The sequence below is a fragment of the Scardinius erythrophthalmus genome (assembly GCF_964197995.2).
Source record: "Scardinius erythrophthalmus genome assembly, chromosome: 4".
NCBI classification, from domain to species: Eukaryota; Metazoa; Chordata; class Actinopteri; order Cypriniformes; family Leuciscidae; genus Scardinius; species Scardinius erythrophthalmus.
In genome coordinates this window covers 51,996,944-52,013,969 of record NC_138224.1, presented here as the reverse complement: position 1 = coordinate 52,013,969, position 17,026 = coordinate 51,996,944, and the positions used below count along the sequence as shown (strand labels likewise).

Below are 17,026 nucleotides of genomic sequence, written 5' to 3'. Positions count from 1 at the left end.
GCGCGTTTTGATGCAAAAACCGCGCGTTTGTGACGCGCGTTTTCCGTGACCACAAAGCGCGCGTTAAGAACGTGCGCTTTTATGGCAAATCGCGCGTCAGGGACGCGCGTTTGGCGGTCGAAACGCACGCTTTTGACGTGTCAGTGTGCAATCAGACGCCCGACCAGGCGTTTGTGAACACTTTGGCTTGCCATACCTGCTCACCATACGCACTGCTCCTGCTCTGCTCACGCTCTGCTATCGCGTGCAGTGTGAAACCGGCGTGAGACGCGCGTCTCACACAGGCAGTATGCAAACTCTAAACTGTTAACATGGATGGGAGCCGAAATAAAAACGGACACGCCACGCAGCTGAGACGCTTACGCCACGCATCCAGTGTTTCACCGGCCTTATCCAGCGGATGTGGGCGTTTCACAGGTTTGTATGGATCGCCTCACATTTGCGTTTGAATAGCGGTCTCCGTAGGCGGAGTCACATTAAAACTTAATTAGCTGAGATGAGAACGACTGACATCTCTCTCTTTACATACATATTATATAAACTGTGAATATTTGTTTTTTATAAAAATTACTTCATTTGAAAGAAGATAATTCAAGCTTCATGCCTGTGTGACTGTATGCCTGTTTGACTGAGTATTCGCTGAGTTACAGTTCATTTTCGGACGCGTTTCAGAATTGACTTCACTGACGGAGAGTAGGCAGAACTCGCATCATGTTTATTTTTCTTTATTTGGCGAAAAGCACAACACTTTGTTTTTATTATGAGCATACACAAAAAAAATACACACTAAACTGGATCGATTGATGTATAACACAAGCATATAAGATAAAAATTATAATTTTTTTAAAATTTTTTTTTTGCACTCATACGGAAAAAAACGAGCCTATCGCGCCGGCGCGATAGCCGACCTCAGGGGGTTAAAAAGGTTATACAATTACAATTATAACAATTAAAATTTTAACAATATTTCCAGTGTAATCTTTCTTTGTAAAAACTAAAGTATACATTTTATCATACGTATTTCAAAGTAAATAATTCATTAGTAAAAGCTGTTCATTCATTCACGCACAGAAACGCGATTAATATTTAAACAGTCTTTTTGCGTGTACAGACACTTGCGATTAGAACAAAGCAAATATAGAACTGACCTCTTCCTCAGCTGGATCTGTTGCTCCTCGAAATGAAACTTCCAGCACTTCTGAGGTAAATTTTCCAGGATTATTATTAAGATAGTATTATTCCTCACAGCGTTGTAAAGTTCATGACTCTGATAACTCGTGGTGTGTGTTCTCCAGCTGATGTGGGCGTTTCACAGGTTTGCGTTGATCGCCTCAGATCATTTGCGTTTGAATAGCGCACGCTCTCCGTGGGCGGGGTCACATTAAGACATAATGAGCTGAGATGAGAACGACTGACATCTCTCTCTTTTCATACAAATGACATACACTGAGAATATTTGTTTTTTATATAAATGACTTCATTTAAAAGAAGAGAATTCAAGCTTCATGCCTGTGTGTCTGTATGCCTGTTTGACTGAGTATTCGCTGAGTTACAGTTCATTTTCGGATGCGTTTCAGAATGGACTTCACTGACAGAGAGAAAGCAGAACTCGCTTTGTGTTTATTTTTCTTTATTTGGCAAAAAGCATAACACTTTGTTTTTATTGTGAGTATACACAAAAATAATACACACTTAACAGGATCGATTGATGTATGGCACTTGTATTTAAGATCAAAGTCAACAGAGTATTTGGAGTCTCCTTTGCACTCATAATAAAAAAAGCGAGCTGGTATCGCCGGCGATACCGCCGACCCCAGGGAGTTAAGGATTCATTACTTTGAATATAGCCTAGGCTACATTGGAACAAACACTATAACATGTTATTTGATGACTTTATTTTTGACAAAACATATACTATATTTAACATATGAGCAAAAGTTGGCAAACAAAAGCTTATTTGAGGTGGCAGATATTTTACAGTAAAAATGTATAATCTATCCATAACTAGTCAACGAAATGTTGTCTTTCATATGTCTGTAACATAGGCCTTTCGTTTTTATTATAAGGAATATAAATGTTAATTTGCAGTTTAAAACGTTGCTTATACAAATACATTTTATTTCAACATATTTCAGTCGATTTTTACTTATCTCAGTATAGCAATACAGTTTGCTAAAACATCATCATTCATTCACACACAGAAACGCGATTCAAATTTAAACTGTCTTTTTGCGAGCTGTGGTAAACAGCGCGCGTCTCTGCCGTTCATTCATTCACACACAGAAACACGTTTCACTTGAGAATGAAAAAAAACTTACTACAGTATTCCTCAGCTCGGATCCTCCTTGAAATACCAGCACTTCTGTTCTGAGGTACATTTTCCATTATTATTATTACGATAGTATTATTCCACACAGCGCTGCGAGACGGTGTAAACAAATTCAATGATCTGAATAAACTTGTGTTTTCTCGAGCTGAAATGGGGGCGTTCACAGTTTGCATGGATGCCTCAGTCATTTGCGTTTGAATAGCGCGCACTCTCCGTGGGCGGGGTCAGATTAAAAATAATGAGCTGAAATGAGAACGACTGACATCCTTCTCTTTTCATACATATTACATTAACTGTGAATATTTGTTTTTTATATAAATTACTTCATTTAAAAGAAGAGAATCCAAGCTTCATGCCTGTGTGTCTGTATACCTGTTTGACTGAGTATTCGCGGAGTTATTGTTCATTTTCAGACGCGTTTCAGAATGGACTACACTGACAGAGAGAAAGCAGAACTCACATCATGTTTATTTTTCTTTATTTGGCAAAAAGCACAACACTTTGTTTTTATTGTGAGTATACACAAAAATAATACACACTTAACAGGATCGATTGATGTATGAAACTTGTTTGAAAGATCAAAGTCAACAGACTATTTAGAGTCTCTTTTAAAAAGAAGCGAGCAGATCACACCGGCGTGATCGCCGACCTCAGGGGGTTAAGGACTAACTTAAAGCATCCAAGATCGAGGAGGTCAGAGGTCATGTGTCCTGCTATAGTATCATCACCTCTCCTCAAAGTCTGTTCATGCGGCCACCAGACAGACAGCCTGTCTATCAACACATGCTAACACTTTAAACTTCTACTAGGGCTGCACAATATATCAAAATTATCGAAATATCGCAAATGTATATATCACAATACGCATATCGCAACACCTTGCAATAACTGGGGTCATGAACAAAAGACAAAGAGAAAATCACTCACTGCTCTCGGCTGAATAACTTTTGTAGCTTTAATAAGAATCAGTATATATTTAATTCATACAGTGATAACTAAGCAGTGTTTATTTTTACATTTATTTATTTTTATTTTACATTTATACACTGCTGTTCACTGTCAGAAGTTGTAAGGATGTTTTCTTGTCACACAAAGAATGTGAAACACATATGTAGGTTATATCATTTTAAATATATTTTAAAGATAATTTAAGTTTACTTTACACACTTTTTAAGCATTATCGTATTGCATATCGAATATCGCATTATTTAAAGAGTTATCGCATATCGCATTCTCCTTCAATATCGTGCAGCCCTAAATTCTACATATATTTTGAGTAGATAACCGATTGTATATTCTCAGTAAAGGGTTTCACCCTGTGTGTTTCCACACTGAATAGATCATAGCTACCATAGAAAAAGCAGAGCTGCCAACTCTCACGCATTCACCGTGAGAATCATGCAATTGACACTTTTCACGCTCTCACGCCACACATCCACTTTCTCACGCACAGAAAAATCGCGAAGCAAAGAGGACACGGAGACCGACAGACTAGACAGAGCAGGTTACTTATGATATAAAAAATATCAGCTCTCAAATTCTGTCAATTTTATTACAAAATTCAAACAGTAAATACCGTTTTGGCGCTTGTGACGTGACAGATCCCTAGCGGCACGTGAACCGATCATCTCTACTAGCTAATAGTAAATAAACACGAATGAACAATGTTGAAAGATACAGGACAACTTACCGAAATGTATATTTCTCATACATAATATCGATCAATCATTGTTTTTCAACAGCAGAAAGAGGTAAAACAACTGGAGAACAATTATGTCACATAACCATCTACCTATAGGAACAAGACGCCTATCACAGTTTACATATATAAGCTCCATCAGTATTATCAGCAGCTATCGCGTTTCTCAGGAGCTGATTACCCTCCTCCCTCCCCAGCTCCTCCTCTCGTCAGTCAGGATTTGGCCTCCTGAGCGCTCTTTGAATCAGAATAAATTCTCAAATTATGTTGTACTTTAAAATCTTGAATTAATGACATTTGCAATACATTCATGTTGGTTCTGTTCTGTTTACCCTGAGGGGGGTTATTGCTGTGTCACAGTGTCTGGTTTGTGTTTCCCTGGGTGTCCACTAGAGGTCCTCTTCCCCATGGTGTCATTCACATTAGGAACTGCATTCCCCATAATCCTTGTCTGCACTCATCACTGTTCATTGCACCCAGCTGTTCCCCATCATGATTGTTAGTTTCTGTGTGTATAAATACCGTGCCTGTGTAGTGTTTTGTTACGGAGTCCTTGTTAATCATCACACCACTTTGGAAGTCTGTTTCTTGCCTGTTCTTGTTTTGTTTCTCGTTATGGACTGCTTATATTGATTTTGACCCCTGCCTGGACTGGTTTATGATTTATGGATTACCCAATAAACTGCTTTTGGATCTATCTTTGTTTCCTGTGTGTGGTATCATGACAGAAGGACTCCGTCTACACAAGATCCAGCGGTATGTTTTTTAATGTCTCTTCCCCAGCCACCGAGCATTTTTTGAGGGGACCTGGTTGGTCAAATTTAGCGGGACCCGTTGAGGCCGCAGTGGAGGAGGCGGTCGAGAGGAATCCCGACACCATTCTCCACTCTGGCCCCTCTTCGAACCTGGGCTGGTGATGTCCAGTCCTGAGCGCCATCCGCCGCTGATTTCCACCCAGCCCAGAGCTCTGTTCGCCGCGGTTCCCGTCCAGCCCAGAGCCTGCACATCGCCATCAGAAACGGTGGAGGAGGAGGAAGAGCTCCAGCCTCCCCAAAGACCCAGAGGCCGTCCCCGTGCAGCCCGCTGTCGTCCCGAAGGTCGTCCCCGTGCAGCCTGCTGTCGTCCCGAAGGTCGTCCCCGTGCAGCCCGCTGTCGTCCCGGAGGTCATCCCCGTGCAGCCCGCTGTCGTCCCGAAGGTCGTCCCCGTGCAGCCCGCTGTCATCCCTGAGATCGTCTCAGAGCTGCCCACCATCAGTCCTGCCACAGCCAAGAGGGCTGTCTTCCTCTTTTATGCAGTGGTGGTACTGCATGCGTGGAGGAGACACAGGACGTCTGCCGATCCAGAGACTGTTCAGGTCACGTCTGCCGAGCCAGTGTCTCCGGACAAGATGTCCGCCACTGAGCCCGTGTTTCCGGACAAGATGGCTGCCGCCAAGCTGGTGTCTCCAGAGAAGATGGCCGCCGCCGAGCCAGTGTTTCCAGACAGGATGGCCACTGCCGAGCCTGTGTCTGTTCCTGAGCCGGTGTCTGCAGAGAAGATGGCCGCCGCCGCCGAGCCAGTGTTTCCAGACAGGATGGCCACCGCCGAGCCTGTGTCTGTTCCTGAGCCGGTGTCTGTTCCTGTGCCTGAGTCGGTGTGCATTCCTGTTCCTGAGCCGGTGTTCGTTCCTGTTCCTGAGCCGGTGTTCGTTCCTGTTCCTGAGCCGGTGTCTGTTCCTGATCCTGAGCCGGTGTCTGTTCCTGTTCCTGGGCCGGTATCTGTTCCTGAGCCAGTGCCTGTTCCTGTTCCGTGGGGTCGTCTCCGCTGTGGCTGCCCGAAGGGTCGTCTCCGCTGTGGCTGCCCGAAGGGTCATCTTCGCCATGGCCGCCCGAAGGGTCGTCTCCATCCTGGCCACCAGATGGACTGTCTGTTCCACTCTGGCCGCTAGATGACTGTCTGCTCCGCTCTGGCTGCCTAAAGGGTCACTTCCACCCTGGCCGCCCGATGGACTATCTTCTCCGCCCTGATCACCTGAGGGGAGGTCTCCGCCGTGGCCGCCCGAGGGACTATCCGCTCCGTCCTGGCTGCCTGAGGAATTGTCTGCTCCGCCCTGGCCGCCTGATGGGTCGTCTGCTTCACCCTGGCCACCCGATGGACTGCTTCGCCCTGGCCGCCGGCTAAGCCGTCACCCCCTATTCCTGTTCCCCTTCATGGACCTGGCCCCCCATCCCTCCCCCTGATCCTCCACTGTTCCACCTCCCTCCTGGACTCTTGTTTTGTTTGTTTTTTGTGGGTCTTGGAGCGTCTGGTGGCTGTGTCACAGTGTCTGGTTTGTGTTTCCCTGGGTGTCCACTAGAGGTCCTCTTCCCCACAGTGTCATTCACATTAGGAACTGCATTCCCCACAATCCTTGTCTGCACTCATCACTGTTCATTGCACCCAGCTGTTCCCCATCATGATTGTGAGTTTCTGTGTGTACAAATACCCTGCCTGTTTAGTGTTTTTGTTTTGTTCTGTTCTGTTTAGTCCTTGTTATTCGTCACACCACTTTGAAAGTCTGTTTCTTGCCTGTTCTTGTTTTGTTTCTCGTTATGGACTGCTTATATGGATTTTGACCCCTGCCTGGACTGGTTTATGATTTATGGACTACCCAATAAACTACTCTTGGATCTATCTTTGTTTCCTGTGTGTGGTATCGTGACATGCTGCTCTCCTGCTCTTATCCATGCTAGGCTACAGTTCTTGCCCAGAACAGAATCATACCGCCAATCCAAACTGTATGCTGATTGTCAATCATATTTGACGATAGTGGTCCTGACAGAAATGCGTTTGCCCACCTATCTAAATGTAGGAAAGATGGTGAATAAGCCCTATTTCAAAAAACGGTGGAGTGTTCCTTTAACCTAATAAAATTCTGTTTAGTTATTAAAATGTTTTGACAATCACAATACACTTAATGTGATACAAGATTTTTTTTTACATCCCCCCCAATCCAATCAAAATCAAAATTTAAGGAAAAACCTTTATCTCATACAGAAGTCTTCTAGAAGATAAACAGAAAATGCATTTTGATAAAACTTTAAAGATTTGATTTAAACAGTCTTTTAATTGTAAAATATCTAATTTAAACTTTAAGCTTTTAAATTAATTTAGTGTGAATAAACCTCTGGAGCGCAGACTAGCTTTACTGTGTCATTGTGTCTCGAGGCTCGTCTGGTCTATAACTCCTCCGTCTCTGTGAGCATCTGATGCTTCAGTTCACACTGTGGTTTATCACTGGAGGATCTGGGAGTGTTTTGTTTATGACAACTTACACTATTTGGATTTTTTTTTTTTTTTTATCATTGCATAAAGAACTACTACTTCAGCGCTCTGAAAATGTAAGGTGTTTTCATATTTATATGTATTTATTCATTTTTAACCAACTTATTTTTATAACTAAAACTGTTTAAATCAGTTTGTGTAATATTTGTTATTATTCACTGAGTTCTATATTTTATTTATAATCATTTAATTTAAAATAGAGATAAGCTCCTTTTATAGAACCTGTGTGTGTGTGTGTGTGTGTGTGTGTGTGTGTGTGTGTGTGTGTGTGTGTGTGTGTTGCGAGATGTCACTCCATTTGCAAATTTGCTTTCTGCAAATATATTGAAGCAGTTTACAACCGCAGGGCATCCAAAGAATGCAGAGTGTGTCATTAGAAAACTGATGTGTGGAGCGCAGTGTTTCCCCATGGGAGTGTGTTCTGTGCGGTGATCTCACACCTGTGTCTCTGTCTCTCTATCTCTCTAAGAAACACTCAGTAGATTTTCAGCTTTAAACTTACTGCATTTTGTAAACCACATCACTGAACACATTTACAATGCTAAGCTCTTTATCTTGCTGAACATGCGAGATGTTTTGTTTATTCATAATAACCATAAATAACTGTTTAAATTGTTTCTCTAAACTTAGCAAGATATTTATTTTTATATCGAGAGATATATTAATTTCATTTATACACTTTTAAAATAAACAATGTTTTTCAACTTTAGTTAGTGTGAAATCTTATGAAATATATGGGTGTGTGTGTGTGTGTGTGTGTGTGTGTGTGTGTGTGTGTGTGTGTGTGTGTGTGACACCCTCTTTTACATGATGCCTTCCACTCCTCACATTCACTCTCTTCTCTTCTCATTTCATCTCTTCTTGTCTCATATATTTTCTTCTCATTTAATCTTTTCTGATTTCATCCTTTCTTGTTTCATTTCTTCTCATTTTGTCTTTTTTGTTAGCTTATCTTTTCTTTTCTCTCATTTGTCTCACTTCTTCTCTTCCTTCTCTTCTTACTCATGTAGTCTCTTAATTTTTAAAAGAAATTTCAGCAGTCCTTTATTTTACAGTGTCCTTGTTACACGTTACATGTAGTTACTATAGTAATAACTATAAATTATGCATAATTACAATTATTAGTGTGTGTGTGATTCAATAGTCTAAATCTTCTAAATTGATCAAACGGATATATTAGACCCTGGCCTAGAGCATACCATGGGACATAAATCAACAGAGGTATTCCTAATATCCACCGGTCATAAAAAGGCCATAAATGGTCCCAGAGGATCCCAGGGTCAAAGGTGCAAGGTCGTAGGTGGGCACGGCGTGTTTGGGTCATGTGGGGGGACATAATTAATTTTTACACATGCTATATCATAATCACTACTAGCAGTGTTGATGTGTACTCACTGGAAATGTTAAAGTTGTGATTAAGCAATGTAATTAATCTCTCTATCTCTATTCCAGGCCAGATGAGCAGCAATATATATTGATTTCCTTTATACACTTTTAAAAGAACAGAATGTTTTTCATCTTTAGTTTGTGTGAAATCTTATGAAATGTGTGTGTGTGTGTGTGTGTGTGTGTGGGGGGGGGGATATAAATAATAAATACATAATTTTTGACATATGCTATATCATAATCACTACTAGCAGTGTTGATGTCTCACTGGAAATGTTAAAGTTGTGATTAAGCAATGTAATTAATCTCTATCTCTATTCCAGGCCAGATGAGCAGCAATGCTCACACTGGAGTCAGAGTTGATGTGAAAGCTAAAACAGCAACAACTGTACATGCTCCTGTACTCACTGATAACACCATCACAGCCCCAGTGACCTTCAACTACAGCTTAAACACTGCAGGACATGGTAATATAGTATATATATATATAAAATAATGACTATAATACAATTCATATAGTGAAAATATAATAAATTGTAATGTTTAAAAAGACTCAATAACTGCTTTCTGAGACACACTGCTTATTAACAATCATATATGAAATATTGCTCAGTAGTTGTGAATCCTATTCTTAAGGAAGTTTAGTGTGTCGCCATATTGTTCAGAAATGCTTTAGGTACTTGTCACTTTATTCTTCTGTGTAATTGTATCTATTGTCTCTTTCCTTTGTATAAATGTACTCATTTTCTCTTTTCAGTTGCAAAACTATTTTTGCTAAAGTTGTGGAGCATTGCTGCATGTGTGTGTGTGTGTGTGTGTGTGTGTGTGTGTGTGTGTGTGTGTGTGTGTGTGTCCTGCCTGGAACTACTTTAGCTGTGGATTTCCTGGAAAATAATTGCACACCTTAGAAAGTTTGTCAGCCAATCAGAATCAAGCATTCAATAGCCTCCGTAGTGCAGTTACATTTAAAGCACATGCATTTAATTAACATTTGTAGTTACAGTTAACTTTAGCCCTAACTGTAGCCCAACCCTTGACCCAGAAGCTAACTCTAACCCCAATAATCCTAACCCTTAACCAAACCCATAACTCAGCTCATTAGCAGAAATGTGGGAATCATCCTGAACAATGTCTAGTCACACAGTAAAAAGCAAGTTCTGCCTGGCATGTATTGCACACGACAGCTTGGTTTGAAGTTTTGTGAAACTTTCACACACCTAGCTAGATTCGTTTGCACTCCGTCATAATTCACGCTGTGTTTTCATCTACCCCAATAGCATTTGTAACGGCTGCATTACACTCTAGCGCTACAGCGCCGTAGCGGTCAAATCGCGACATTGCAGGCCCTTACATTAGGTCACGTGAGATCAAACGACTACTCGACAACAAAGATATTTTGTCGACAATTTTTTATTGACGTTGCCGACAATGTCGACTAATCGTTTCAGCCCTACCGGCGGTCAGAAGAAATAGCGGTGCTGTGTTAACAGATTTCACGACATACACGTAGGCCCGTGGCCCAAACTAACACAGCATCTTCATGTTTAGAAACAGTAAAAAACATAACTAAGAATAACTATAGTCATGTCTGTACAGTCTGTCAAAATCAAACTAGCTTCCCACAGTGACCACAATTTTATCTACAGAGCTGACTTTGACACAGTCACACAGACACTCACACACACACACACACTCACAAACACTCTTACACACTCAAACTTGCAGTCACACGGACACACAAACACACTCTTACACACACACAAACACTTTTACACATACACTCACACACACTCACAGACACGTACACGCTCACATGCACACACAACACACGGACACACACCTGCACGCACACACACAAACACTCACTCGTGCTCTCTCTCTCTCTCTCTCAAAAATGATGAAGTTGCTGTCACAAAAAGTGCCCATTTAAGGCTTTAGTATAGCATAAGTGTAAAATTATATGTAAATGTTATGGTGCATGGTACAATTTCTAGTAAGCTACGCTTTTTTATTATTTCAATTCAATTATTGTGATTTGATTTAATATTGACTAATTTGGATAAATATTAGGTACTCAAAATAGCGTTAATTTTTCTCAAGAAAAAAAAAACTCACCTAATGCTGTAAACATACAGATAGCCCTATGAGCTGGTAGTATTATTTAAAGTTAAAAATAACTCAAATTAAATATAATGCATTTTTTTATTATAATAACAACTTTATTTAATGATATAAGTAAAAATATAATAAATATGTAATATAGAACACATACAGTGGTGGACGAAGTACACATACCATGTACTTAAGTTAAAGTAAAGATACTCAAGGTAAAATATTACTCATAAAAGTACAAAAGTATTTGCCTTCAAATGTACTTTAGTATCCAAGTACTATTATTATTTTATGGCTATAATGTCCAATTATAATTTTTGTCACCAGACTCTTGCTTAACTCAGTCTACGTGAAGACTATAATGTTACTCTGGGCACACCAATCTATTAATAAAATGACATTAATTAGTATATATTTATATACACTCACCTAAAGGATTATTAGGAACACCATACTAATACTGTGTTTGACCCCCTTTCGCCTTCAGAACTGCCTTAATTCTATGTGGCATTGATTCAACAAGGTGCTGAAAGCATTCTTTAGAAATGTTGGCCCATATTGATAGGATAGCATCTTGCAGTTGATGGAGATTTGTGGGATGCACATCCAGGGCACGAAGCTCCCATTCCACCACATCCCAAAGATGCTCTATTGGGTTGAGATCTGGTGACTGTGGGGGCCATTTTAGTACAGTGAACTCATTGTCATGTTCAAGAAACCAATTTGAAATGATTCGAGCTTTGTGACATGGTGCATTATCCTGCTGGAAGTAGCCATCAGAGGATGGGTACATGGTGGTCATAAAGGGATGGACATGGTCAGAAACAATGCTCAGGTAGGCCGTGGCATTTAAACGATGCCCAATTGGCACTAAGGGGCCTAAAGTGTGCCAAGAAAACATCCCCCACACCATTACACCACCACCACCAGCCTGCACAGTGGTAACAAGGCATGATGGATCCATGTTCTCATTCTGTTTACGCCAAATTCTGACTCTACCATCTGAATGTCTCAACAGAAATCGAGACTCATCAGTCTTCAACTGTCCAATTTTGGTGAGCTTGTGCAAATTGTAGCCTCTTTTTCCTATTTGTAGTGGAGATGAGTGGTACCCGGTGGGGTCTTCTGCTGTTGTAGCCCATCCGGCTCAAGGTTGTGCGTGTTGTGGCTTCACAAATGCTTTGCTGCATACCTCGGTTGTAACGAGTGGTTATTTCAGTCAAAGTTGCTCTTCTATCAGCTTGAATCAGTCGGCCCATTCTCCTCTGACCTCTAGCATCAACAAGGCATTTTCGCCCACAGGACTGCCGCATACTGGATGTTTTTCCCTTTTCACACCTTTCTTTGTAAACCCTAGAAATGGTTGTGTGTGAAAATCCCAGTAACTGAGCAGATTGTGAAATACTCAGACCGGCCCGTCTGGCACCAACAACCATGCCACGCTCAAAATTGCTTAAATCACCTTTCTTTCCCATTCTGACATTCAGTTTGGAGTTCAGGAGATTGTCTTGACCAGGACCACACCCCTAAATGCATTGAAGCAACTGCCATGTGATTGGTTGATTAGATAATTGCATTAATGATAAATTTAATAATCCCTAATAATCCTTTAGGTGAGTGTATATATATATATATATATATATATATATATATATATATATATATATATATATATATATATATATTTGAATTGAATTAATTTTTTGTGTGTTTAATTTTGGAGGAAATGGGACTGTTCCCATAAGGTATAATACATTTACAGTATTTACTGTATATATTTTTCACGAGCGTCTATGGTCATAATTATAAACATAATGTTATGATACATTCACATACACACACACACACACACACACACCCACACACACACACACACACACACACACACATATCTACGTTATGGGAGCAAAATTAAAAAGCAAAATCCCTCCAAAATTAAACACCAAAACATATTAATGCAGTGTTTCTGCTACTCCCCAGAAAAATGCTATTATATGCAAGTAATTTTAGTGTCAACGTAATAAGCAATGTTCACTATGCGTCAATATTTACCGATAATTTCTGCAATAATAGCTGCTGCTCTCTGAGTAAAAATCATGCCCTGCTAAAAATCATTGGCAACGCGATTCGTTTGGAACTATTGAGAGCTAGACGAATCACGGGACCGCGCGGCGGCGAGATCACAGTAGGGTTGTTGGACTTGAACCGGCACTGCACACTGCACAGACCAATCGGTAAATGACATTAAAATACTGCGAGAGCGATTAGAGAGTAGACGGCTCTGTATGCTTTTCAATCGCTCTCGCGATTTCGCTCTATACTTTGATGTCATAATAAACTGATCGGTCCTTGCAGCTCCGGTTCAAGTCGAACAAGCCCAAGCCTAGTGTGTCGCAACCTTATATACTATATGGTAGCAACCGTCTATGGTCGCAACTCTCATATTTAATGGCTCTGGTTCGCGAATAGTAGATACCGCCAAGGCAAGTTCAAAACAAAACGCGTGCTGTACTGTGATTGGAGGCTCGTTTGACCAGTTAAGTTTTTATTCACTCATAAATAAAAAGGAACGACTGATTTGAAAATGTAGTAGAGTAAAAAGTAAGATATTTGACTTTGAAATGTAGTAAAGTTAAAGTAAAAGTCTTCCCAAATTTAAATACTTGAGTAAAGTACAGATACGCAAAAAAGCTACTTAAGTACAGTAACGAATTACATTTACTTCGTTACTGTCCACCACTGAACACATATTTAGCAAAATACTCTCTATAGCTCTTTTTTCTTGCCAACTACGTGCTATAGCCTATATTATCTTCATTAAATGGAGTTCCTGAGGTAAATGTGACATAATTGTTCTCCAGCTATGTTACTGACCTCTTCACGCTGATAGAAAACACGAATTGATCGATATTATGTATGAGGAATATACATTTCGGTAAGTTGTAGCCTACTACTGTATCTTTCAACAGTGTTCGTGATTTTTTACTATTAGCTAGTAGACGATCGGTTCACGTGCACTAGGGATCTGTCATGTCACATTTACAAGCGCCAAAACGGTATTTACTGTTTGAATTTCGTAAAAAAATGTACTGAATCTGAGAGTTGAGATTTTTTTATATCATAAGTAACCTGCTCTGTCTAGTCTGTCAGTCTCCGTGTCCTCTTTGCTTCGCGATTTTTCTGTGTGTGAGAAAATGGATGTGTGGCGTGAGGGCGTGTGAAAAGTGTCAATTACGTGTGTCTCACGGTGAATGCATGAGAGTTGGCAGCTCTGTAATACGACTATTTGTACTTCTGTCCAACTTCCAAAAGGCTATTTTTTGTAGCTGGATATATATCATTTGTTGCGTCTAAATATGAATGAGGATACGGTTATTGATAAATCAAATTGTTATTGTTCTTCTTATTATCATTTAGGGGGGCTTAGGAATTACCCATTTACCCATTTTGGGGTAGCTTCAGCCCCCCTAAAATAGGCCTAACGACGTCCCTGTGTTACAGAATGATATTTCTTTAGTGCTTTATTATCATTGGTTGCTTACAATCCTAAATGAACTAGTCAGATCTGAAATGAAGACTCAAGATAGAAAGTTTCTGTAATTCACTGATGTGTGTTTTCTCTCCATCAGATTCTCATCAGTTCACTCTGGATCTGAACACAGCGAATAAACGCCTCCGTCTGTCTGAGAGGAACAGAGTGATTACTGGCACTTACCCAGGGCGTCAGCCGTATCCTGATCATCCAGACAGATTTGATGTGTATCCTCAGGTGTTGTGTAGAGAGAGTGTGTGTGGACGCTGTTACTGGGAGATTGAGTGGAGTAAATGTGTGTTTATATCAGTGTCATATAAGAGCATCAGCAGGAAGGGGTCAGGTCTTGAGTGTGTGTTTGGATGTAATGATCAGTCCTGGAGTTTGGACTGCTCTCCTGACAGTTACTCATTCACACACAATAACATAGAGACTAAACTCCCTGTAAAGCCCATCATCAGCAGGAGAACAGGAGTGTGTAGAACAGGAGTGTGTGTGGATCACAGTGCAGGAACTCTGTCCTTCTACAGCGTCTACAGAAACACACTTAGCCTCATACACACAGTCCAGACCACATTCACTGACACGCTATATCCTGGGTTTAGGCTTTATAATAGATCATCAGTGAAACTGTGTTGATGAATGAGAATAGCCTGATGAGAGACTCTACCCATAATGCTTTGAGCTGCATGATAAATCAGTGACAGTGAGATGTTATTCACCTTATTCTACCCCGCCCGCTTTTAATACTTTGCGCTTCCGCATTTTGTCATCTGACTTCCGCTAAACTGACACGGCACATCCGGTAGCTAGTTCAGTAGTTATAAGATTGTTTATATTTACCCTTGTTGGTAACCCTTCCTTTTACAGTCCCCTAATTACTAGGTATTTACGTGGTAAATATATTGTAAGTTATACTTGATTATTGGTAATTACCACAGGTAACAAGTATTAAATGCAGAGAAACTACAAACTAATTACTAAGTATTTACCTGGTAAGCATATGGTAAATTATAGTATTTTAGTGTGTAATTACTTAAGGTGATTAGTATGCAATTACAGAGAAACTACCAGGGAAAAAAACACCACTGTTAAATATCAACTCAACAAAGTACTGTGTACTTGTTACCTGTTTAGGCTGGTAATAACTCAGATTTAATTGTGTACTTCCTAGGCAGCCAATTTTTAGAAACACCTCCGGTATTACCCATCAATTCAAGTGTAAAGCAACTGTACTGTAAAATGATGCCTTGTTTATTTCCATGGTATTACAGTTGTGCCAAATTCTGACCCCCGCCGAATTATTACCCTCTTAATATTGGTAGGTTTAGGGTTAGTTGTGGGGGATGGGTTAGGATTAGGGGTGGGGTTAGGATTAGGCAATCAGATACTGACTTCAACGAGGGGGGTAGTAATTTGGCAGGGAGTCAAAATTCGGCACAACACCGGAATTGTACCATATAATCTGATCATTCCCTTTTCCATAGTCACATTTTTTTTTTTTTTTACCTCGTATGCCCTGCAATTTTACCAATTTACTCAGTAAGTAAAGTGCAACTGTACTGTAAAAGAAAGCCTTGTTTATTTCCATTGTATTACCAGACTCTTACCACATCCTTTGCTACTGCTTAAACATTTTTGAAATCACAAACTTTTACCATGTGTGTTCTGCAACTTAACTAAAACATTCCAGCCTGGTCTCATTAATACATAGTATTAATACGTAATTTTCAAAGATAGAAAACTACATAGGCTACAACTATGAAGAAAAACAACATACGTGTAATCACAATAATTTATTTATTGCGAAAATGTCAAAACCGGTACCAAAAGTCGTTCAAATGACGATGTGTTGCAGTCACAGTCCTCTCTTTCAGTATATAATAGTTTAGAATGAGGTACAGAGCAGAATTTAAGTTATTAATCCATGAAAATGTTAATCCGGCTTCGCTCTGTGTGAAGGCGCGCGCGCTTCTCCATTTCAAATGTTTACCGACTGAAATACGGCATGTCGCAATCTGTGACGAACATAGACGAACAGGCGAGAGCCAATGAACGTTTGATATCACTGCCGTAAAACATGTCGTAGCGCTTCTTGAGGGCGCAATTTTTGAATTTGAATTCATCACGAGCGCGGGATTTGACAGTTACGGACTGCGCTGCTGTGATAGCCTGTGAAATGGAGATGAAGATCACTCACTCAGACCTGCCAACCTGTACGCATTTTGCGTAGCGGATACGCATTTTGACATCAAAGTACGCTGGTACGATTTGTTAGTCTAAACTACGCAAAAACTTGGTGACGCCTCTGCACGCGCAGTCCTCAAATCAAGCAAAAGCAAAAGAAGAAGAGTTCGACCAATCATAGCGCTGGATTCATTCCCCAAATAGCAAGCGGGGATGATTGACAGATGCGTAAGGCCTATAATTAAAAAGAGACTGAAAATCGACCAATAAAGAATCTGCTCGATCCGCCTTCCACTCCCGCGGCCCGCCGTCTGATTTCATAAGCGAGGACATTAACTTTAACGTTACAGTAGCCTAGTCACTGTACATATGACTCCTGAAGGTAAACGGGCTGGGTTGGGCTCGATATGGAAAGATGAAATATTGTACTGAGTTAACCTAATCCTATGGATTCGATGATCACACGGATCGCATTTA

The 17,026-nt window shown here is 40.5% G+C and overlaps 1 protein-coding gene across 1 annotated transcript in view; it reads left to right on the top strand.

Annotated features, from left to right (window-relative positions):
* LOC308689953 (stonustoxin subunit alpha-like) overlaps positions 1-16,596 on the top strand; it is a 39,254-nt gene extending 22,658 nt beyond the window's left edge. Inside the window, exons 3-4 of the mRNA XM_081364090.1 lie at positions 9,042-9,185; positions 14,460-16,596. Of these exons, the coding sequence (XP_081220216.1) occupies positions 9,042-9,185; positions 14,460-15,001 (686 nt within the window). The 3' untranslated portion in view covers positions 15,002-16,596. The remainder of the gene's footprint in view (positions 1-9,041; positions 9,186-14,459) is intronic.
* Positions 16,597-17,026: the final 430 nt, after the last annotated feature.